The sequence below is a fragment of the Apteryx mantelli genome, chromosome 30 (genome assembly GCF_036417845.1).
Source record: "Apteryx mantelli isolate bAptMan1 chromosome 30, bAptMan1.hap1, whole genome shotgun sequence".
NCBI classification, from domain to species: domain Eukaryota; kingdom Metazoa; phylum Chordata; class Aves; order Apterygiformes; family Apterygidae; genus Apteryx; species Apteryx mantelli.
In genome coordinates, this window is record NC_090007.1 from 180,101 (window position 1) to 204,668 (window position 24,568).

Genomic DNA, 24,568 nt, shown 5'->3' on the forward strand with positions numbered 1-24,568 from the left:
TTTGGAGGAGGACAACAAGAAAGTCTCAGGATCATCTCCTTTTGACCATATTAACGACCTTAAATGGCAAAGTGTCGTCAATTTTTTTTTCTTTGTGTTGCTTTGCAATAGGAACTTTGCATTTGCTTAATGCAAAACCATTAAACACCCAAATGGAAACCAAACAGCTGCATAAAGCACCCCCCTGAAAAAAAACAGCATTACTTTGAAGACATCCCAACAAAGCCCATCAGTGGGCTCCCTGTCCCCCCACGGTGAGGCACCTTTTCCTCCTCTGGGACAGGTCTGAGGTTTGACCTTTTGACTGATCCCTAGCAAAAGGTGCTGAGTGTTTCCAGTGCTCAGCTCCCACCAGATGGGCGCTCCAGCGGTGCTGATCCCTCTGCACCCCTCCAGACCGAGCGTGCCACAGATGCTCATTCCCGAGTCTCGCTGCAGTGCTCCATGCTGCTCCCGGCACTGCCAGCCATTGCCAGAGATGTGATCCCTCCCCTCCCTGGGGCTGGACTTTGGCCTGGATAACTGGGGGCTGGGGGCACCAGACCCGCTCAGCGCAAGCACCATGCCCAGCGCTGGTGCTCCTGCTGGGCCCGGGACCAGCCCCGTTCTCCCCTCGTGCCACTCCATGCCACAGGGGGCCCCAGCATGCCTGTGTCCCTGGCGCTGTGGTGCCCCAGCACTGCCGTGTCCCCGACATAGCCGTGTCCCTGGCACTGCAGCATCCCCGGCACCGCGGTGTCCCTGGCACTGTGGTGTCTCTGGCACAGCCGTGTCCCCAGCACCGTGGCTCCCTCCAGCCCTGCTCAGCACTGGGTGCCCAGCAGGGTCAAGGCCATGCGGCTGCTCCGGAGACCCAGCGGGGTGTCCAGCCCTGAGCACCCAGGAGCCCTCGTGGAAGCGGCTCTGCCCCAGCCTGCGGCTGGGGCCTGTTTCCTCCAGTGTTTGGGAGGGGAGGAAACAGGCCGGGGAGGGCTTGGCGTAAACAACCAGGGTGATGCCCGCACAGCGGGCCGCCAGTGGGGTGGGGGAGCAAGCGCCACGCCAGCAGGTTTGCAGTGAGCCGGAGCCTGGTGCAGGAAGAGCGAGCACACGCCTCCCTGCGGTTAGCGCCGCCGGGCTGCTGCACGCTGTCTGCAGAGCACTGGCGTCTCCCAAGCATCGTCGCTCACGGTCCTGTGCCGGGTAAATCCTTTCCTCCGTCTCCTCCCTGCCTGTCCTTCGCACCCATGAATGCTAAGCAGTTTGGGACAGGCGCCTGCTGCCTGTTTTCTGCTTTCTTCAGTGTAGGCTGGCCCTAGTGCTGCTGAGCACTTGGCCATTACAGAGCAATGAACAAACTCCAGTGGCCCCAGTTCCGAGCTCTCTGTTCAGCACCACTGCAAGCAGGGAGAAAGCAAAGCCTTGCACGGGGTCACCGCTGGGCACAGGCTCGAGGGAGGAGCCCTTTATCTGTATGCTTTTAAGCGAGGTGGTAATCAAACACCTTCCTGATGCCCAGGGAGCGGCATGCAGGACGCCCCTGCTCCCAGCGCCCTGCCCCGAGCAGCTCCCCGGCCTGCCGGAGCCTGCTCCGGGCAGTGCGAGGGGGATGCCTTATCTGTTGGGTTGCTTATACCTACCCACATACTCTGATTTTACTTCCAGGAACCATTTCAGGGGTTTTCTGTTCTCAGACTGCGGCTCTCCCTCGAACGCCCTCCCCAGGCTGTGCCGGCCAAGAAGCAGCTCGGCCCCCAGCCCTCCCAGTGCCTCCCACAGGGCACAGACAGGCTCCTGCAGTAGGAAGATGTCCCACAGCAGGACCAAGGATTAGGCCTCCAACTGAGGGGGAACAGCATTAAAGCCTCAGGGTGCCGCTTGTTCTATTACCTTCATCTTTGTTTTTTTTCACCAACTACCAGCTGCAGTTACAAGCCCAAATTAGCTCACTTAAACTAGCTTCCCGTAGAGAGCCTGCAATGACCCCAGTCAGAGCTGCTGGGAGATTCCTGGCCAGGTCTACCAGATGGAAAATGCAAGCACTGAAAGGGTCAAAAGGGGGCATTCCCCCCCTCCCCCTGCCCCCACAGCTCTGCATGCCATTTCAATAGGAAAATGCTTGCCTTTGCAGCAGAGGAAAGGGCTTCACTGTCACCAGCCAAGGCAGCGTCGGAGTCAGGAATAGGAAGAACCTGGTGTCCTGAGCCCCAGGCCCAGCAATGGCCAGTGCTCAGGCCCACAAGGCCAGGAAGGGATGAGGGTGGCTGGGCAGGTGGCCGGTCTGCTGACTGGCAAGGGCAGATCCTGCTTAACACTGAGCATCAAACATGGCAAGGGTGGAGGCGGGCATGGGGCCGCTGGTTTGGGCTGTGGGGATGTTCCCTGGGGGCCACTGATAGATGAATCAGGGTTAGCTGGGCTCTGCCTTTGCTCCACCTGGTTTTAGCACAAAGGTCTGAGATTGCAGAAGGCGAAACCAGTAAACTCGGGCTGCTGTGCAGGGCTGGGGTCTAGCACTCATGCTGGCCTCTGAGGGGTGGTAGCCCCCTGGCCAGGAAAGCAGAGGCACATCTGTAAAGAGATGCAGGCTGCGGTTTGCCTCCAAGCAGAGCATCATGCGACAGCAGCCCAGGGGGACACAGAGCACAGCAAGCCAGCCCCAGCCACCCTTAACACTGCCTCCCTGACAGCCGAGAATTTGTGCCCGGTTTAGCACTTAACCAAGTCACACCTTGCTTGAGTCAAAGTAAAGACTACAGTTGCAGCCTGACTACTGGGTGATTTCTGGTCAGGGAAAGGAGAGAGCAGAGAATCCAGAGCAAGGTAGATGAAGGCTTCCCCCGGCCCTGTTTGGACAGATGCGATGGCGGCCAGACCAGCTGCAGAGGGAAAATCGTGGAGGAGAAAGAGCATTCACAGTCGTTGCACTTGCGGACAAACTGTGAATTGACCTGACTACCCCAGGAGGAAGCGGAGTGCGTCAAGGAAGATACAGTGCAAGATGCCCCGATTGCCAGGGCTCCAGGTTACCACACTTTGAAGCAGCCAGCTGTGATTTGTCCTGCAGCCAGACTGGGGAGAAATGCCAAATCTCACCCTGAAAACACTCCAGCGTGCCTCCATTGGTTGGCAGCACCGTGGCCCTGGGGCAGGAGCACGCTGGGCTCCCTCTGCCCTGCTCAGTTCCCAGCGATCGCAGCCTCAGAGCACGTGGGGCATGTGAGGGGCCGGGGCAGAGGAGATGCAGATAGACCCATGGGGATGCTGCACTGCTCTGATTAGCGCAATCAGGCCATCGCACATGGTTTCCGGACTGTTGGGTACAGTGGGTCACAGGGTATAATAATAGCTCACGGGCACTGGGAGACTCAGCCTTCCACACAGCTTGGAAGGAGCGTTCAGCCGGGGGAAGAGATGCGCCAGCCTCAGCTGCTGCTGGCCCTGCTGCTCCTGCTCTCCTGCCCTTGGGCCAATACCAGTAAGCCGGGGTGCTGCGGGCTGGTGAGACGAGGCTGCTGGCCTGGGCTATGCCCTCGGCAGCTGCCGGCTCATCCTGCGGTGGGATGTCTTGCAGGTGCTCTGCGGGGTCAGATCGTGGGGGGCCATGAGGCTCAGCCCCACTCCCACCCTTACATGGCGTACCTGAAGTTTGGTAGGTTTGCCTGTGGGGGCTTCTTGGTGGCCCCTTCCTGGGTGATGACAGCCGCACACTGCCTGGGGTAAGTAATTCACACAGGGGTTTTATCCCCTTGCTCTCCCCTGCCACTGAGGTCCATCAGCATTTTGGAGCAGGTTCCTCTTTCTCCTCCACCGAGCAGCTCTCTCCACCTGCCCACGACTGGAGAGGGAAGCAGGTGAGACCCAAACCCTTTTGTCCCTCTCTCCCCTCTGCTGCCACGGCCAGGAACATCACGGTCATCCTGGGTGCTCACAACATCAACGAACCAGAGACAACCCAGCAGATCCGGGGAGTTCTCAGATACCACCCGCACCCTGAATACGACACCAAAACGGTGTCCAACGACATCATGCTCCTCAAGGCAAGGCAGTCTTGCGGCAGGCAGAGAGCCTGGGTGGAGTGGGACCGCAGGGCTGACAGCGGCTGGGCAGGGCACCTTCATGCTTTTAGCTCCTTCTGCAGACCATCAGCTCCTTCTGCGGACTGGGAGGGAGCTGGGAGGGAGCCACAGGTGCTGGGTGCCATGCCCACGGCAGCTCACCAGAGCTTGCAGCCCTGCTAGACCTCGCCTGCCTCTGCGCGTGAAGCGTCTGCCTGCCGTTCTGCTCACGGCCTTCTCCAAACACCTTGCTCTCTCCCAGCTGACAGCGAAGGCCACTCTCAACAAGTATGTCAAGACCATTGCGCTGCCCAAGACCAGCAGCGACCTCCAAACGGGCACCAGGTGCAGCGTGGCAGGATGGGGCCGGATTGAGGAGGACCAGCAGACCGACAAGCTCTTTGAGACCAAAATCTCCATCTTCAGCCGCAGGAAATGCATCCTCTTGTACCCACAGCTCAACAACGGCATGGTCTGTGCTGGCAGCTTTCACGAGCGCAACGACTCCAGCCAGGTACAAGCTGAAGCAGGGCCAGGGGGCTGGGCTTGGCCCCAGGGCGGGCGGGATCCCTGGTAGCTGGTTCCCAAGAGGGGTGACAGGCCCTCGATTCCCAGCCCCCACGTGGACTAGCTCCCTGGGTGCCCCAAGAGCATGGTCCGCTTGTGGTGCCGGGGCAGAGCCCCGTCCTGCCTTCCCACACAGCTCCTCCACGAGGGCAGGCGTGTGGGGCAGGAGCAGAGCTGCAGAGCCGGAGCAGAGACGGCCCTGCTGGCAGGGCCTGGGAAGCGAAGGACCAGGGCGAACCTGTTCCCACCTGGAAGAGGTCTCTAAAACCCCTCTCACATCTCTCCGCAGGGAGATTCTGGTGGGCCTCTGGTGTGCAATAACGTGGCCGAAGGCATCGTTTCCTTTGGGTACAAAAAGCCTCCTGGGGTCTACACCCGCATTGGCAACTACCTGCCCTGGATCAGAAAAACCATGAAGTAGTGGCAGCAGCAGGACTTGCTCCAGCATCAGTGCGGCCTTGGAGCCCTGCACTGGTTTCCCTCCTGCCTCTGCTGAAGGCTTGACTCCCTCCCCTCTCCCTGGGAGCCAGCGTGACTGAGTGGGTGGGCACAAGGATCCCTTTCTTTACCCAGGACGGGGACTCGCCATTCTGGGGCTGCTGCATGTCCAGGTCCCTGCCCGTTTCATGAAGATAGTCCTGAGCCATGCTAAATCACCTTGGTGGAGGCAGGGATTGTCCCAGATGGCCCTAGAAAGAGGCTGAGCTACCAGGACCCCGTTTCCTTTGCAGATGCCCCTTGTCCCTGCTTGAACCTTGCCACACATGTAACACCCACAGTAAACTTGGAGCTGCATTTTGCAGAGCGTCCATCTCCTCCTTTCTCGTACCTCATCCCTGGGGAGCAGGGAGGGAGGGTTTAGCTAGTGAAGGCATGGGGTCAGCCTGCTGGCAGCAGCAGCAGCTCCTCAGCCAATGGGTAGCTGGCAGACTTGGAGAGGGACAGCTGCAGCTGCCCTTCCTCTGCTTGTTTTTCTCCCTCTTGGGAAGACAAGCCCAGACCTGGTGGCACAGCATGAGAAGAGACTGTTCTAGCAGCAGCACACAACAAAAAGAGCTTGCAACCCTCCCGTTGCAGGCAGCGGAAAGCTGGTGCTCCCCGCAGAGGATGCTCTAGCCCCTCTCCCGAAGTGCCCCCGGGCTGCAACCCCAACACCTTGCACCAGCCTCTCCTTCACAGCTGCACTGGCTGTAAAGCGACTGGCCTAACCGCAGACCAGCGCCGCTCTGAGCCCTGCTCTCCACTTTCACCCCTGCTAGTTTCTGATGGTGTCTCTCATATCCAGAGCAGAGAGGGCCAGGTGCTTTCCCAGAGAAGGACACAAGGGCAGGGATAGTGCCTCCATAGTGAATTAAGCTGTAGAACTTGCTGGTACAGGATGCTGGAAGTTTGTGCAAGTTCAAGGGGAGATGGGACTGGTTTGTGGAGGGGAAAGCCAGTGGAGAATTTCAGAAATACAGAAACCACGTCCAATTCAAGGGAACAGGATGATCGCCCTGTTCTCATGATCTTCCCTGGGCTTCCAGTAGTTGCCTCTGTCAGAGAGAGGAGATGGCCTAGATAGGCCTGTGGTCTGACCCAGGACATCGGCTCTCATGTTCTCCCTGTCATTTCCTGGGATGAAGGGAAACTACGTCACTTTCGCCTTCAGCGCCCATGACACCCTGGGGAAACTGAAAGGAGTCCATGGTTTGGGCTTCTGCTAACAGCTGCTATCGGCTAGGAAATCTGCAAATGAAAAGACTGCAACTGCTTATCTGCCTAGTACAAATCTTTGTCACGTCAGGGTTTTCCTTGAAGCTCCAGCTGCTGCAGTCTTCACACGAGAATGCCAGCTTTTAGCTTAAAAATGGGTTTTTCCCTGTGGCACTGGGGACAGGAGGACAGGCAAATTTACTGGCAGCCGGATAGGGTGAGACATGTCAGCCCCACTTCGTCACCAGCTGAAGGAAGGAACCGCTGGTGGGGCGAGGGCCCAGACGGGCCCACGCTCCACGCTGACTGGAGCTGGGGCATGGGAAGGGCTGGTGCTGGTGGGGAGGCATGGGGACACCCAGCCTTCTCCTGCCATGGGCCAGCAGAGCGGGATGTGCAGCTGCTTGCAAGCCCAGGGGAGACCGAGCCTTGCCAGGCGCTGCAGAAAGGCACTTGGCACTTGTTTGGCTTTTAAAAATCACTGCCTGCCAGGGTGGAGGTGGCCCTGGTTGTCACGGGCTTGGCAATGACCCCTTCCCAAGAGTAGCATGGCCAGCTTCAGGGAGACACAGCCCCTGTCTACCTCTGGGCAGCGAAGGGGCAGAATCCCAAACCCGCATCGCTCATCTCCATCCACCCACAACAAACCACAGGGAAAGCGAGTCCTACCCCAGGGCCAGGGAAGTGTCCTGTCCCCTCTCACACCTGCTGGTAAAAGGGACCATGAACTCCCCTGTATAACAGGCAACAATTACAGCTGGAAAGAAGCACTTAAAAATGATGTCTTTTGCTGTACAAAACCAAGTTCCAAGTTGCTGCGTGGTGCAGAACACAAACCCTCAGGTGACCACAGTGCAGTCATGCTGCTGTGGTCCAGCAGAGAGCCATGCGCGTGAAGCTGCCCTAGAACTTCTTGCCCTCACAAAGCCATGATCAATGTGGTGTTACAATTACATTTGCGTCCATTGTGCAAGGACTGCTCTACGATCCAGGACCATACCTACAGAGAAAGAGCAGGAGGGTCCTCAGCTGCCATTGCACAGTCTTTGGAACTTGTACATTGAGTAAAAAAAACCATGGTTTTGCAAGGCTCATGATAAACATCAAGAGCATTCACAAGTGCGCAACAACAAATACAAGCTGCAAGAGAAGGACACTGGAGGGCAAAGCACAGGGGTGAATATACTCCCTACAGCTTCCAGCTAAAAGGCTATGGGTTAAACTGGCTCCAGGTTTAGAAGGATGTCAGATACCACAGGTCAGACCCAAGATGAAGGTGGGTTGATGCCCAAGGCTAAGGCTGACTGAATTCCCCTCTCAGATTGCTGAGGTATGCAGTTTGCAGATAGATTAATCAGATGAGCCCAGCCTCTGTGGTTTCCTGGAGTCTAGTTTCAGGCTATAAAACCTTCCTGGGAGCAACAAGAGACCCCAGTTGCAGCCCAGCCTCCAAGGGATCCACTGAAGCCAAGAACGCTACGATGAAGCATCTGCAGAAACTCCTGCTCTCCCTGCTGCTGGTGACGTACCCTCCGGCCATTGCCAGTAAGTAGGACCAGTCATAAGGCGGGGCAAGGGCTGGGGAAGGAAGAGTCCCGGCCAGGGCGTCCTGCGCCCCCTGCTCCACTCATCCTCAGTCCGGTGTGTTGCAGATTATTTCTGGAATAGGATTGAGGGAGGAGCTGAAGCCAAGGCCCACTCCAGACCCTACATGGCCTATCTGCAGGGAAAGAACAACCACTTCTGCGGAGGCTTCCTAGTGGCCCCAAATTGGGTGATGACAGCAGCTCAGTGTTTCAAGTAAGTTTGTGCTACTTTTGTACAGCACCTGGCACAATGAGATCGTTGCATTGCCATGATCCAGATAACATCGCTCAGACAGAGGTCTAACAGTTTGAGTCACTTCCTTCTCAGACTGCAACCAAGCTCTTTCTCTAGCACTGCTGGGACAGGGCAAGGCTGCGGGGGCTGGCACCAAACGGCAGGGGTCTGTCCACAGCTCTCCCTCGAGCCACCTGTCCCCGTGCCATTCTCCAGGTCACGCTCAGGGAAAGTTCAGCTGCTTACCAGGTTTTCTTCATGACCCATCTGACTCCTCCTGGTCATCCACAGTCAGAAGTCTTACCAGCTGCTGTTACGGACCTGCTGGCATAGCAGAGGCTACTGGCACCAGGCTTTGCCCTTTCTGCCACCAAAGGCCTGCAAGATTGTTGTCAGAACTAATAATCTTCTGTTTTGAGGGAACTGCTTGTCCAGCTCTCTTCCATCCCTTTGGTTGGGAAAACTGAGGCATGGACGGGTGAGGTGGCTTTACTAGATATGAGTGAACTCTGGGTGCAGTTCCTAGACATCTTGGGGCTGACAGCTGCCTCCATGCCCATAGCCCAGGCTCAGAGCCAGCTCCCCTGTCTGGGGGACGGAAAGGAGAGTCAGCAGAAGACCCATGAGCAGAACCAGGGGCTCGTGCCCAAAGTCCCGCCTGCCCGATTGAGAGGGACTCCCACCCACACCCAGAACCCTTCCAGCTTTGCCAAGGCAGTTTCTTCTGCGGACGATGCACAGGCTAGAAAAGATACCAGTACACTGGTCCAGAGCAGGGTCCTGATTTAGAAATCCCTGTCTGATGCCATGGATTTCCCCAGGCCTATGAAGTCTGCATGCGTTAATAAATGTCCTTACACAGCAGCAGCACTGGACCAAATCAGCTCAGCTGGCTCCTAACTGCAGGCTCAAGTGCTAGAGGCAGAGTAACCTGGTATTTCACTCTGCCTCTTGGCTGGGTAGATTCCCTGGCAGAGCTCCTTGCTCCCACCACTCTTGCTTAAAGCCCAGTCTGTATCTCCAGGCTATGCCCCAGAGAGATGTGCCTCATTGTCACCAGGGCAGACAGGAAAAAACAGATGACAGACATTGGGTTTGATTTTTACCAGCCACAAACCTCTGACTGTCATCCTTGGAGCCCACAACATCCAGAAGAAAGAGGAAAGCTGGCAAACATTTGAAGTCCAAAAGTATCACCGTCACCCAGACTTCACAGTTCCTCAGAAGGGAAACGACATCCTCTTGCTGAAGGTAACTGCTCGCCTGGAGCACCTGCACAGTCCCATCTGCCCAGACTCACTGGCATGCAGGGCTGAGCTGTAACACTGGAGCGGGAGGGGACAGTCTTCATCACAGAACATTCAAAGACCTAACACTCTTTTTCTGTATTTTCTGTCCCCTTGCCCAGCTGAAAGGCAATGCCACCAGCAATAACTATGTTAAGACCATTTCCTTCCAAAAACAAAAAGCCCTTGGAGGGACTGTATGCAGCATAGCCGGCTGGGGCCATGGGATGCCTGCTGCCATGCTCCATGAAGCCAGCGTCACCATCCTCAAACCAAGGGACTGTCTAAACTTATACCCCGGACTTGCTAACAACTTGATCTGTGCCCGCAGCGGATACCCTGGAGCTCTTGAAAAGGTCAGTGTCTGACACAAGGAGTAGATGACTGTGGGGGAGGTTGCAGGCAGGTCCTGGGCATGAATCTGATTTGGGCTAAGAAGTTTTGCTGAAAACATGCTGTCCAAAACTGCTTGTTACTGTTCCCTCACTGCCCCCCCCCCCCAATCAGCCCATGCTTCCTTGCCAGCATCTCTGTCTTGCTGTCCTGGCCTAGGAGATGAAGTGGTGCCCTGGGCCTCCATCTCCAAGGATCAGCCCCTTGCAGGGCCAGCAGTGCTCCTGCAGACAGCAGACATCACGCTCGTGCCAAGCTCTGTGCCCACGGAAGAGACAAGGGCATCCTGCTGTCTTCCCACAGCAGAGCAGGAGTCTGCGACAGCACAAGGGGAAACAGTTTGGCTGCCGAGGGGTTTGCCCTAAACCTCACAGCAGGTCCGGATGCATTTCATAGTGCTGTGCAGCCAGCAGAAGGGTAGAAATGAGCTTTAAGCTTCAGCACTCCCCCAGCTGTAGCTGTGCTGGGTCCCATACTGGGCCCCAGACAGGATTACCTACGGTCTCTTTTGGACCCAGAGCTACCCCCATCCACGGCAAGTCCAAGCTCCTCCTGCAGAAGCTCTGTCCTGGCATGCGCAGCCTCGCTGTTCTCAGTGCATGCACCCCCTCCTGGGGATGCCCCATAATCAACACTGATCTCTTCCCCTGCTGTCCATGTGTTTTGCAGGGTGATATCGGGAGCCCACTCATCTGCAATAACAAAGCCTACGGTATCTTCTCCTATGGGTATGGCAATTGGCCTGGTTTCTACACATACATTGCTGCCTACCTCCCATGGATCGACAGTGTCATGAAGTCCGCATGAATCTACTCTCTCCATGGCTGTCATCCTGGAAAACTCACGTTTCTGGGCCCCACTCTCACCTGCTTCCCCCCACACACTTTCTCCCAGGGAAATGTCTTTCACTGATCCTCATGGAAACAGCAAGGACTTCTCTCTGGCAAAGCCAAGGTGTGGCAGCGGTGGGCTTGGTGCAGGGTTTCCACCTTGTGTTTGCTCCCTACATCAGCTGCAGGGTGCCCATTGCCCCAGTGCACACTCCCACACGTTGCTGCTCTGGTGGCCCCCCCCCCCCCTTGTCAAGCTGCTTGTGGCACAGCTCTGGAAAGGAAGCTGCCCTTGGGGGAAGGTGGCACAGTTAGATGGGATTAGATGAGCCCCAGATGCCTGGGTCTCCTTTGCTCAAGCCCTGAGGTTAGAGGGCTGCCTCCAGCTCCAAGGAGGACACTTCCAGCTTCTGTTTCACTACTGCTGCTGTCCCCTACCTCTGAGACTTGCTTCCTCTTTTCTCCCCTCTTGCTGTAGCTCCAGTGTTGCAAAAATACATGAAAACAATAAACTGCATCTGTGTTTAAGAGTCTTTTTCCTTCCATGAATCTGATTTCTCTCAGTCTCTGGCCCCAGCCCTGAACAACTCAGAAGAAAGTCACTACTCAAACTGCTGAAGCCCAAGTCAGAAGATTCAACCCAAATCAGTGCCTTCCATTTTCTGTCCCACCTAAAACAGGCAAGAAACCTGGTTTGCAGGGCAGGGACAGCTTCCTTGTTCCCCTCCCCAGTGTGAAGGGCTCAGGCAAAACTGAGAAAGATCATAATTGGCTATCTCCTAGCAGGAGACCATCTTCCTCCCACGTGCTGCAGCACGAGTAGGCAGGAGAGAACTGCACTGTGGAGGGGACACTGAAGCACTTGTGACATGTTTCTGCATCCCCATCCACATTGCACAGAGGCAAAATTAGCCTTTCTTGTCATTACACAGCAAAGCCGAGACACAGCTGTGCCCCCACCCCCTTCGGTCCCCAAGTGCTCCATGAGACATGCTTTGTCACTGGGCTATGCCAAGCTTTGTGCTGCCTCCAGCTAATTCAGAGATCGTCAGATACAGAGAAGCAGTAGCTCGCATTGGTGGCACACAGATGTGGCTGCTTCAGTCACACATGTTCCTGGAGCAGAGCTGGAGAGACTGAGATGTTGAATGTGCTCTGCAAGATGCAGCTGCTTCTCCTGCAGTGCCGAGCAGGACCCGCTCTCCTTTCTCCCAAGGAGGACTGGCTCCCCTCTCCTCCCAGGAGTGGCCTCAGAGGCCTGGGAGAGGGACTTCAACAGCTTCATGCTACCTCCATCCATGTCCCAAGTACCAAATTCCCATGGCTCAGCAAGAAGGGGAGGAAGAAATCACTGTCTGAGGAAGGAGCATGAGCTATTTTGGCACCAAACCCCCTTTATTGCCAAGGTCTGGATTGCTTGCCTACCTGGCAGAAAAGCAGGAAGGATTAGTCTACCTGCAGAGAAGGAATGCTAGCAGAGGCAGCTCCAGGAGGGACTCCCTGGAAGGCACCATCTGGAAAACACTCTGCTGATAGCCACAGGGACAGTTTCCCCTCACACACCACCCACAGAAGGCCCCGACAGCTCCCATCCACACACAGCAAAAGGGGTGCTCAGAGCATTACACTGGACACCAGCCACAGCTGACCATCCTGACAGCCAGCTTGAAGTTTGACAGCTCAGGCTACGTCTGTCACAGAAGATTGACTTCTTCCCAGTAGGCAACCAGTATCACATCTCTGACATCTCCAAAGACTTTGCGCATGTTGTGCGTGTCAGTAGCGCAGGTGTAGTGGCGGTAAAGACATCTGGATGTGGGGATGGTTTGAAGGAGTCCTGACCTGGTGCTGCTGACAAGAGCTGAGCATTGCATGTAGGTATCCACATACATGTCCAGGATAAACTGCTTGGCTGCTTCTGCATCCTGCTTGGGCCCTGAGGTACAAGAAGCAACCCCCATCCCATGGGACTGAAGTGAGGGGAGCTGGCGTGCAGCTCCCCGTGCCCAAGGCTAAGGGCAGCCAGCTGCGGGCCTGCGGGCTTGCAGAGCCTGTGGGTCCCAGTCTGCAAGCCTCACAGCACCCAGAGGGCGGCATTACCATGGAAGGAGGGAAAGTACTCGTCCAGGTCTGAGGCGGTGATCTTGTCCTCCAGGAGGTCCGTTTTGTTCAGAAAGAGGATCACTGATGTGTGCTGGAACCAGGGCAGCTCCAGGATAGTTCTGAACAGAGCCAGGCTCTCCTTCATCCGATTCTGTGGCAGCAGGGACACAACCAGAGACCGCTGTCCCCCTCGGGCAGATGCTTGTCCCACCAGACTCCCAGAGCGCTCTGATAAACTACAAGACCTGCAGCAGAGCGGTGGCAGCAGGCATAGGCCCCCCCGCACTCCTCACCAACACCTTCCTGGAGCACCACCCCGCGCGTGCGGCAGAGATCAGAGGTACAAGCTCCCACGCCAGCTCCTCCCAGCTCACCCTGCCAGCTCCTCACCTCCTTGCTGTTCTCTTCCAGGCACTGGTCATATTCGCTGAGGGAAGCCAGATAGATGAGAGCAATCACGTTCTCAAAACAGTGGATCCATTTCTTCCGCTCCGACTTCTGCCCACCCACATCCACAATCCTGCCAGAACAACAGGTCAGTTGGAGGCTGGGGACAGGCATCTGTCGCCCTCAGGCAGGCAGCACCTAGAACCGCGGCCTTTGACGGGGGTCATTGCCTCGGAGCCCCCGGGACCGCCTTGCTACACCTCAACAGGTTACTGGGCATCAGGTGAGCTGTGACACATCCCACATGCACTCTCAGCCTGCTAAGAGCAAGCAAGCAGAAACCTCATTAAGGAGTGGAAGTGAACCTTTTTTACATAAACCTCCTGCAGGCTGAGCACTGGTGGGTGGCCAGTTACTGTGGCTCTGCTGAGAGGGACCTGCTGAGCCATGTAACCCCAGCTGGGGATCTGGGCTCCCACTCCCAGCCTGCAGCAATCATAGATCTGCCCTTTCCCTGAAAAGTATCTTGAAGACAGACTAAAAACATAGGACAGATCCCCAGCAGCAAGCAGCGACCTCCTGGGTAGAGGGCAGTGGCCAGAGAGCACAGAGCCAGCTGGAATTAACTGCTTGGAATTCAAGCTGCAAACAACTTCGCAAAGAAGAGAAGGCACAGAGATGCACAACGGCTGGGCTCTGCTTCCCTGTAACTGCAGCCCCTGCCTAGCCCAAGCAAAAGCAGAGGTTCCTATGGCAGCTCTGCCTTATTTCCCACTGGAGAGAGGAGAGAGAGCCCAAGGGCAGGAGGTGCAATAAAGAGGGAGGGGGGGTGCAGGAGGGTTGCTTGGGAGAAGGGGAATCCCATGCACTTGCCATGCTCATAGGGCCGACTGCTTTACAGTAGCTTCACCTTAAGGTCACATTCTGCACCGAGAAGCAGTATTCATTGATGCCAGTTGTAGGCATTCGGCTCCGCAGCACATCCTGAGCGGTGGGAATGTAAGAGTCCTCAGCTATCCGCTCCAGATTAGATAGAAAACTGCAGGGAGCCATGGAACAAAGAAGGAGTCAGTCCCTTTGACCCCGGAGCTGTGCCACACGTCTGCAGTGTCTTTGGCTGATTCTCAGGCCACGTTCCCCTCACCGTTCACAGCGCACGTGCCAGCTCACCTCCAGATTCCCCTCTGGGGTATGGCAACTAGGCCCCTCTAAGGGGAAAGCCTGGTCTGGCAGAGAGGCGAGTGCATTTCCAGCATAGACAGCATGGAGGCAGGTAGCACCAAACTGACTTTCTCTGCCTGTGGGTAGTGTTGGAGAGCTGTCCAACAGGTTTCATGCCTTAAATTGTCCCCTTCATCTGCATCTTTACACCACCTCCAAAGGCAGACACACACTCATGCCCCTTGATGTCACAGTTTATATACTGCATCCAACAGGGCTACAACACCATCATCTCAGTATTTCTTAAGAATTTCAAAGGGGGGGCGGGGGAAATCACCAAAGCCAAAATCCAGTGTGTTTTCTGACCATGGGTACCACAGGAGTGCAGAAAGATCTAGACCTATTGCTGTGCCGTATGGATGCAACCAGGCTGCTCAAAAAGGCAATATCCCCCAAAACCTTGATCACAAGCCAGACTACACCCACTGGCTCAAGAGCCAGGGCTCTGGTCCTGGTTCAAGCCACAAACAGTGTGGACAGCCAGAACACTGGTCCTCACTGTAACCAAGATGACAATTAACACAGCATTTGTACAGCACCTAGCACAGCAAGGTCTTGGTCTTTGACTAGGCTGTAAGGCACTACTGCAATACAAAAATTTATCTCAGATCTCTGCCAGTCCATAAAAGGATAAAGTGCATTGGTAGCAATAAAGGAAACAGAACTGGGAGTCCTGCTCCTGTCCTCTTGCTTTAACCATAACTTTGTCCTTTTCTTCTCAGAAGCATCAGTAGCTTGTGATAACACCCAACCGCTGCATTACTGAAACACAAACCCCACAGAAAAGACGCTGATTTTGGTGTTTCAGAAAAGAAATCACACCCAAAGATTCAAGAGATTTCTGTGTCTGGTTATACTGGAAACAAGAGTGAAAGACATAGGTGTTCGATCATTGGCAACCCACAAAAATCACAGATGTTTCACTGCTGCATATTACAGCAGTGGCCAAAGGCCCCGTGACAAAGATTCTCCTGTGCTAGGTGCTGTATGTGTATGTAGTAGAATCAATTCTCACTCTAAAGATGCTGAGGACAAACAGGGCAAAACGCAGGAGTGGAATTGAGTTGCTCAAGGTTGCACAAAGATGAAGCTGGGAGAAGAACATCCCAGAGCAGCCAGGCGCAGCAGAACCATTCCTGACGCTGGCCAGCCAGCTGCACTCCTCACATGTAGTCAGGCACATGTGCTTCCCGACCCCACTCCATAACTCACTAATAAGCTGAGTCCAGTAAGTGATATTCCCGCCGTCTCTCGTAACACGTCCTGATGCCAGCATCGCTCCATAGGCTCTCAATGGCGTTTGCATAGGGCTTGCTGAGAGTCACCACTCTGCAAGCATCGGTGCCCAGGACTAATGAGGCATTTTGCTAAGAGCGGGGGAAATGGGAAGGATTAGAGTGAGAGCAAAGAGAGCAGCCACCTTCCTGGAAACATCATGGAGAACACGGAGCCCTGTTCTAGCCCTGACACCAAATGCACTCTCCAGCGACACTTCGGTTACAGTAAGGGGGAACTAGGAGCAGGAAGTGGGACTCGGGGACATCATCTAGCATCTTAGCTTTGCATTCGTCAGCTCCATAGCGTCAGTATAGTAGCTGTAACAGTGAATTCTCCATTATGTAGAGTATTTATCTTTCTCTTCCTGTAGCACAGGGGAGGGCAGCTACTCCTTTTCAACAGACAGGGAAAGGGAGACTGAGATCTCAGTGAGCAGCTCAAGGGATCATCATCAGCACAACTCCCTTTGCAGCTCTAAGAGCACATGCTTCTCCACTCCATCTGGGCTATGACCGAGGAGCCTTTGCTCCTGCACTGTGGAAAATTCCTTCTCCCACCTACCACATTCTCTGGATTGGCATAAGGGATCCTCAGCATCTCCATGGCAAGGATCATGGCTTGCATGGAGGTGAAAATGTTCTGAAACACCAGCTTGGCAAAGTGTTTGCGATCCTCTTCCGAATAGCCTGCCCCATGGATTATTCGCATCTGCTTGATGAAGGTGCTCTTCCCACTCTCCCCAGTGCCTGTCAACAACACAGAAGATAAGAAAGAAAACCTGTGAGTGAGGTACTCCCTCAAAACTGCCAGGCAAGAGCTAATGCATGTGAAACCCAGCCTCTGTGCAGGAGTGACCTGGCACTCCAGTTGCTCGGTCCCAGACTGAACCTGAACAGATGGTCCATCCTAGTCCTGTCATCCCCTTTCCACTCTGCCCAGCCAAAGTGGAGCAGGAGGAGTTGGTCAATGACACGAGTACAACCATTGGAGAAAGACTGCGATATTCCCCAGCACTGGCTTTTAACTCTCCTATGGGCTTTTCTTTGCGTGGTTGCAGGATTCATGCCTCTACTTTTAATCTGCTGCCTTGGCCTGGCAGTTTCATGCTCTGACAAGGTACCTGCACCGTTGAAGAGCTGGAGAACCTCCAAGAGAGCAGGAGGGACAACAGTACTTCTGATTTGGGGGCTGAAGCCAGTGGTCTTTTCCAGAGCCTACTAGAGCTCCCAAAAGCTTTGCTGAGAGCTGGTGAGAACAGGCAGCACCTTGAGAGACAGGCTGTGGGGTAACATACAGAGCAATGGATGCCAAAGCCTAAGGCTGAAGATTTTGGCCTGGTTATCCGGTCTTCAGAGTAAGGAAGTCACTCCAGTGAGTGAGTGCCGTTTCCCCTGTCAGTATGCATGAAGACTTTCTCTTAGGCCACAGCTGAGTGCGCTCTGGGCTGGCAAACCAGCATCCCTGCAGAAAGAATTGAACCCATCCCCTTTTCTTGGATCCCTGTCACCACATCCATACTGCCCTGCACTGCGTGGTGAACAGATCCGAGTTAAAACTAACCTGGCAAAAACAAACAAACAAGGTTCAATTTAACATGGCTAAAATTAACCCAGATCAGTTCCCCAGTCTGGGCCACAGAGCCTCACAAACACTTGGGCTGGCAAGAGGAGGAATAAACTGCCTGGGCATGGGATGATTTCTTTTGGCTGAAGGGCTAACTAGAAGTGCGCAGGAAACTGTAGCCTTGCATATCCACTTCTCTACACGCTTGTGATTTTCTGGCCACAAACTGGAATTTTGTATAGACTCAGAAAAACAAAAAATGCCCAAAACCAAAAAAACCCTCCAGAGTCTTGTTTAAAAATGGGGAACCCCAGCTCCCAGAGCTGTGCTCTTGAATCAGTGATTAATAATTATGCAATGAGAAAGCATTAAAAGTTGCCCGTCTAGTTCCCTGCAGACATGCATCCAAGTCACGCATCTTCCATGACAAAGTACACAAACTGATACTACTGTTACTCCAGGTTGGCAAGAATTGGTTGACAGAGCAAGACCAGAAGAGATGCTTCTCTGTTTCAGCCAATTGCGACCACAACAAAAGCTACAGCTGGTAACTGGGGGTTGGATCCAGCCTGTGACGGCCCTTGGGAACACTACTAAGTGGGAGGCCAGCTGTGCTAAAGATCTTTCTGGGCATGTGGTATGCAGACTGGGGTTGTGCGTGGCAGTATTTATGAAGCCAGCCCAGTCTTGAGATCTAAAAGCAAGTGTCAAGCACAGTTGCTCCGGGGACAGCTGCTCTGAGTATAAGTGTGCAAGGCAGGCAATATAAGAGAAGGAGAACAGTCCTGTGTGGCACAGAAGGATATCAGCAGCGAAGGTGGAGAGGTCTCCTGTGGGACAAGGAGAGATGGACAAGTAGTTCTTTCCTGTGGGACACAGAGGAACGACAGGGTGGGATTGCAACGTGTCACATCTAGAGAGTTGGCAGCTTCAGGAAGACACATTCAGAGGGGAAGCTCCTGGTGACAAAAGACCAAGAAAAGCAAAGACAAGACCCTTCAAGTTGGGACTTTGGGGGGCTCCCTCCCCCATCACATGTCCTACCCCACGACCCCTCTTTTTCCTCCCTCATCCCTCCTCTGCTGAGCCCAACAGACAAACTGCACCTTTCCCCCAGTGTGACTCACCGAGAAGCAGCAATTTCAGCTCTTGCTGGTCTCGTCTCTTCTCCTCCCTCAGTATTTTGTTAATTCTTCTGTCGATCAGGATGGCAGCTTTCTCCTCCTCCGAGAGGAAACACAGGCACAAGCGGCAGCAGCAGAAGCACTGAGCCATGGTGGCAGCGGTAGACGCCAGAGGGAAAGGCACTTGCAGCAGCAGAGCTCTTCGGAGTCGGGCAGGGTTACGGCAGGCTCCTTCCCTTGCTGCTCCACCCCTCCAGTCCTCTGCCCTTCGTGTCTGCTGCTGGCGGGACTCAGGCAGGTGCTAGTCAGAAGCCCGCTCAGAGGAATCCAGATGAGCCCTTTGTCACATGCACACAAGTGTGCACGAGGACACAGCGAGTCATTCAGGTCTTTTTAGTGAAGCTGACAGCAGAGAGAACCACCACATAATCCCCCAAGGCCTGGCATTCAGGGAACATTTTCTTCCAACATTGTGGTTTAAGAGGAAAAAAAAAAATTAAAGACACGCCTCTCCTAGAAAAAAGCTTGAAAATATTGCATCTGATGGAAATTAATCTGGAGATCTAGCAAGTGACCTAAAAAGAGAAGGAGAACAACATCTTTATCAGTTGCTTAGGATTTCATTAGGAAAAATAAAATAATCTGCTATGTTTTCAAGTTGGCTTAACAGCAGTTCCTCCAGAAACACATTCCCATATGTCCCTAGACAGAATCCTGCCCCTTGGGACACCTTTGTCAATCAAGTCCAAGTTACAAAGCTAGCTAAGACTGCCAAGCTGCACTCCTTGCATCCTGCACAAGCTCTCATCCATGAGCCATGCAGGGGAAAACCTCCATCCCGAGAAACGCACGTTCTCCCTTGGCCTAGGCAAAGGGTCCACAGACAACAGAGCTTCACAACGAACCCCACACCCCCAGCTTGCAGAGAATGACTAGAAAAAAACAAAACGGCTTCTCACTTCCTCATCTGACACCTCTCATACCACAACCTCTGCCCTGAAGAGGGGAGGGAAATGGAATCTCAGACATCTACAAATTCAAGCTCTTAAAAACAGAGCCACCCACTCCAGGAGGCTCTTCTGCATTGTCACAAGCCAGCGCTTTCGCTTCCCCCACACACTTCAAGTTCTGCTCCTATGAAGGAGGCTACTCACCCGTGAAAACTGGGCAGCTCAGAGACCATGCTGCACATCGCACAGCATCAGCGCTTAATCTTTTCAACCTTGCCAGAGTGAGCAGGGGTGAAGCTCCTCAGCTGTCGCTTGCTCAGGAAGTCCAAGGCAGACCAAGCAACAGATCCAGCCCTGCAGTCATCCCCTCCCTCATTACAGGTGTTCAGGGTTAATCTCCTACTCACTGGCATACCCAGATCTATGTTAGTCTGACTGAATTAGAGCTCCTGTTAACTTGCCAGGGCATCCGCACGTTCAGTTGATCTGAAAGAGCGCTGGCATAGCACCCCCGGGACCACCAGCAGCACGTACAATGCTTGCATTCCAGACTTAATCAACACTGCTCAGCCAGCTTCTGCATTTGTGTGATGGAAGTGAAACAGAGACAGGTTGGAGATTCACCAGTACAAGAGGATCCAGAGAACCTCGTTCTCTCCCAAACTTTGAAAAGAAGAAACAAATCCCCCCCACACTTTTTAAGGGAAAGCTTCAGATAGCACAGACTCTCCATAATAGTAAGAGCTGACAGTACAACTCTTCAATTCTCTACAAGATTGTAGGAAAAGCAGCCATAGGAAAGCCTTTTCCAAAGGACCCTTCCCCAGACACTCCACACACATGCACAATGCAGCCACACTGAAGCAACAGCCAAGAAGGAATCTGCCTGTACAACCCAAGTCAGCCATCCATCACAACAGAGGAACCGCTGCTGGTACAGGAGGGTGAGGGCAGGAATGTGCTGGACAGTGAAATGCTGAGTATATTACATTTTACACAGACAAAGTGTGTTCCAAGACCTACAGCTTTGAGGTTTGCCTTAGAATAAGTCTGAAAACACTAACTCCATTCACCTGCTTTTTCCCCCCCGGATTTCCAAACATACTGGTTTTGACTGGGACCCAAAGTGAGGCATAGCCAAAATTTCATGGCGTATCCAAAACTAATGCAGGGCAGGGAGGGGAAGGAGGAGCTTTATAATAATCTTCTGCCTATACTCATTTCCTGTGCTGTAAACAGGACTGGTTCCTCTCCTCCCTTTGCTGCAAGGAACGCATAAATTTCGAGACCTCAGAGCTGTGAGGCACTGGCACCCTGGTGAGCGCCCTTCTGTCATGACACTGCCAGACCAAGACACTCAGGGGAAAATTTGAGCCTGCATCTGCAGAACAAACTTCACTTACTCTCCTTGATGCCCTGTTTACTTTGGCCTTAATTGTTGCTGTACACTCCAGGGCTTACAGCTAGGGGAGGAGAGACCCAGCTACCGAGACAAAGAACGAAACTTGAGTCTCCACAGATGAGATAAACATAACAGGAATCTGCCCAGTGGAGGTCTGGAGCGCGATTCCCACCCAAGCAATGAGAATGGGCTAGTGACAGAAAAAGCAGTCACAGCTGAAGAAATTAAAGCAACCTTTAGAGAAAGAGGGGATAAAACCTCTCTATTCTTAAAGAGACCTACCTAGTCTTGTAGCACACAGAGGTTTCGAATTTGAGTTGCATTCTTCTAACTGCATAGAAAGGAGGGAAGGAAAAAAAAAAAAATCGAAAAACATGTTTAAAGCACAAGAACGCAACATAACTCTTAAGATTAGAACAGACAACTGAAATCCCAGAAGTCAAAGACTAGTGGACAAGGCTAACAAAGATACCAATAAGCACATTTGTCTGCTTGAGTCCCAACTTCCAGATTAAACATTGGTTAATGTAGTTACACTGTGACTCTAATAGGTGCCAAAAAAAGTTTTTGATCAATTTTAAATTTTAATTTTACCTACCAGCTCCTGTTCTTAAGCCTTTCTAAGCTCCTCTGCATGCTTTAGTTTCCAGCTTACAACAGAAGCTTCCAGACTATAGAAATAAAGTCTTCAAAGTTTTTGAGAAGCAGAAGTCAGCTTCAAGTTTTGTGTTAAAGCATTCCTAAGGGGATTCATTTTTCAAGAAATACTTTGAGGGAGTGTTCACCTTTCCCTTTGCATAAGGGCGACTTGTTAGAGCCCATTTAATATCTGCAGCAGCACAAGTTACAAAACACTGGACCAAAGAATTTAAGATACCAAGTACTTTCCAAACTAAGTAATTAAAAATTTCTTATAGCCTCCCCAGGGCATTCACGTGACAGAGATAAGGTATAATTGAACAAAGTTATCAGTGATTTTTGGTGTGAGTAACATTGTTATTGTACAAGAACACATTTATATTATGGGTTTTATATGCACACACTGCCCTCTCTGGGTTAGCAACAGCACATGTTCCCCAGGGGTATCTCTCTAAGCAACTCCTGAATTGATCCAAGAACTTGCCTCTAAAATTCCTTTCCAACAAAGCATAAGGTTGCAGTTTGGTAGTAAACTAGTGGCTAAGCTGGGCCGGGCACCTGTTTCCTCTAGGTTTCTTTACAACCTAGAATCTGCTCTGAATCAAATGCTGCAAAGCAGAAGTTGAGCTGAGTCTTCTTTTCTAACCAGACTGCCAAAAGTTTTCCAGAAGAACAGTGTGTTCCCATTAATGTGCTCATCCTACAACTCCTCTACTTTTCAAAGAGTCTCATTGAAGCTGGCAGCTGTTTGCAATAGTAGAGATCAAAGGTCTGAACCACTGGGAGCGAGTATGTGAACTAGCATAGCAAGAGGGACCAGCCTTTTAGATGCTTCATACCAAGACTTTTTTCATGTTCAAGAGCTACAGACACACACCTTAGGTGAAGGGAGGTGCAATTCCGGGAACAGTGCATGGGCAAGAGTGGCCAGTGACAAAAGATAACAGCACCTGGCTGGGCATGCAGAGCTGCCCTAGGCAATACCAGCATCAGCAGTCCCACAGAGCCACATCCTCTTTTGCCTGGGGAGCTAGATTACCCAGAAGCTTTCACACAGCCCAGATGCCAGTCTTGTCATATAGTCTCCAGTACGGGAGTCACAAAAAATATTTAAAAGACACAAGTTTGCCACCCAAGTTGAAACAGATGCCACGAGAATTGTTTTGGGGGCTTGAATTCTGGATTGGACTGCATCACAGAAGACAAACAGCTCCAGTACAGCTTACTGAACTGGCATGTTTGAGAGGAATTCACAGGCAAAAGCTCATTTCTAGAAATTGCTAATGGCGCTAATCTTCCCTGGGAAGCAACTGAGATATCACACACAGGAGACCACATGTACACTTTCTTTTCAGCTAGTTTTACAAACCAGAGAAAAAGAAAGATTTTGTCCATAGTGGTTTTTAGAAACCTTCATTTCCATCCTGAGCTTTTCCCATCACTTCTTACTGCTTTGTTCGCTCAGACACATACACTATAAAGACATTAAATAAATAAATAAATAAATATTTTCTCAAGTTATTATGATACTTATTCAAATGTCTTCACCCCAGAATAAACAGGCTTCTGGAATGGAGGGACTCATGGCCTTTACAAACTATCCTTGAGCTATCTGAAGCTCACCACAGTGACTGCCAGCTGGCAGAAAAGTGAGCAATGAAAGCAGAAGTAGGACCTAGCAGCATTCTGAAGACAGTGTGCTGAACAGGTGGAGGAAAAAAAAAAAATTTAGAGGCTGGCAACCTGGCGTCAGGCTAGACATGGGAGAGAAAGCTGAAGTGAAAGAAGAGAGGCATCATATTTCTGCTTTATAAAGCTCATATGACATCTTATTCTTCTCATATTGGACAGATGCTTCATTAGCTTCCCAAGAGAGCAGATGTAATGCTCAAAGAAAAGAGCTTTCTCTACTGTGGCAATGATGATTGTCCAAGCACAAGGCAAACCGTGCATTCTCTCACCTTAAGCATCTTCTTTCTCTGCATGTTTTTTTTTTTTTAATATAAAAAAAGGATGGGAATTGGTTAGATATACAAACCCAAGGAGCTGTTCTGGTGTTGGCGGTGACATCTTACAGCCAGGATGGAAGTGACTTACTAACTAAACTGAAGACAAGTCCAGACAGTCTGCACGCCTACCATAAGGCTGGAAAGGGCTAAAACACAGGGCCCTCTTGCAGTCAGTTGGGAAGGTTGGCTACTAGTTTGAGACTTTCAGACTCTTTAAGGAGCAAGACATTAATCTGCCACCACGTTTTAATTTACATGGAGCATATTATAGTTTCTTTGCAAAGAATGGCACAGCACGTGACCCACATGGAGCAGGGATAAAAAGCATTTCATTCAGCTACTATTTCATGCTTTCCAGTGCATGAGAACACAGAGATACTGGAGAAAAGCATCATACATTCATCCTTAATTAGAAAACATCTATGACACAAATACCTGCCAGTATCAGGGCTGACCAGACAGGAGTGATCTTCCCAGTTCAAGGTGAAGCACAGCATCTGTTTGTCCAGCATCTGCAAGCTCCACCTGTGCATTAAACTACACAGAAGGGAGCAGAACATACTTGGTTGCATCTTCCTGAAAAACAGGCAATCTTGCACAAGGAAAGTCGCACATCTCCATCCATTCCCAACTGATTTAATCTGAAATCTTTCTGGGTGAGGAGCACTAAACTCCAGGAACTCCATGCCAGCAATTCCCTTCATGAAAGCTTTCACAATCATCTCTGGACTCCTAAAGGGAGATATCTAAGTATTGCTTTATGCTTTTGCCCATGTTTTCAGCAAACCAGGCTGGAAGCAGGACTGGAACTGAGGTCTCAACAAGGTTTCTTCTATGGACAACATATACTTTACAAGAACTGTTCTGGGAATGGGCCAACAGTACAACAAAAGGCAGCAATGAAAACTGACAACTTCACATAACAATTCCACTCCAAAATCCCCTGCAAGGTTTAAGTCAAGGTGTCACCATTCCATCCCTCCATCTTAAACCCTGGTCAGTCACTCTTCAAACCTGAGTTAAGAAATATTGTTTGCACAATACATTACATATAGTTAATGTATATTATGCATTATATTTACTGAGACACATTTTGTTTCTATGCCCCAGAGCCCTGATTTCCTGAGCAGGGACAACATTACTAGCTAGGCAGGCAGAATGTCCTTCACACAGATGCAGGTCTCATGAGGTACAGAAGTTGTTCGGACAACCAGAAAGAAAGGGAGAGGAGGAACAAGAGCAAAGAAATGCATGCATTGCCAC

At 52.2% G+C, this 24,568-nt stretch overlaps 3 protein-coding genes across 4 annotated transcripts; 2 read left to right on the top strand and 1 right to left on the bottom strand.

Moving 5' to 3' along the window:
* The first annotated feature begins 3,364 nt into the window (after positions 1-3,364).
* LOC106486400 (cathepsin G-like) lies at positions 3,365-5,409 on the top strand. The gene is made up of 5 exons (XM_013944976.2): positions 3,365-3,457; positions 3,554-3,698; positions 3,884-4,019; positions 4,300-4,551; positions 4,894-5,409. Exons 1-5 carry the CDS (start codon positions 3,394-3,396, stop codon positions 5,023-5,025), a joined length of 729 nt encoding a protein of 242 aa, XP_013800430.1. The 5' UTR covers positions 3,365-3,393; the 3' UTR covers positions 5,026-5,409.
* Positions 5,410-7,410: 2,001 nt separating this feature from the next.
* Positions 7,411-11,106, top strand: LOC106486402 (trypsin-2-like). Of its 2 annotated transcripts, none has more exons than XM_067312791.1 (5): positions 7,411-7,844; positions 7,937-8,099; positions 9,230-9,371; positions 9,529-9,762; positions 10,469-11,106. In XM_067312791.1, exons 1-5 carry the CDS (start codon positions 7,658-7,660, stop codon positions 10,604-10,606), a joined length of 864 nt encoding a protein of 287 aa, XP_067168892.1. In that variant the 5' UTR covers positions 7,411-7,657; the 3' UTR covers positions 10,607-11,106. The 2 variants fall into 2 exon arrangements, with proteins under 2 accessions (XP_067168892.1, XP_013800432.1); XM_013944978.2 differs by having other exon boundaries at positions 7,952-8,099.
* Positions 11,107-12,108: 1,002 nt separating this feature from the next.
* Positions 12,109-18,630, bottom strand: GNA15 (G protein subunit alpha 15). Its single transcript, XM_013944972.2, has 7 exons — positions 18,309-18,630; positions 16,180-16,364; positions 15,553-15,707; positions 14,030-14,158; positions 13,123-13,252; positions 12,730-12,883; positions 12,109-12,565 (listed from the first exon to the last, which is right to left on the bottom strand). The coding sequence occupies exons 1-7, from the start codon at positions 18,454-18,456 to the stop codon at positions 12,324-12,326; spliced, it is 1,143 nt and encodes a 380-aa protein (XP_013800426.2). The 5' UTR covers positions 18,457-18,630; the 3' UTR covers positions 12,109-12,323.
* Between the last annotated feature and the right edge of the window lie 5,938 nt (positions 18,631-24,568).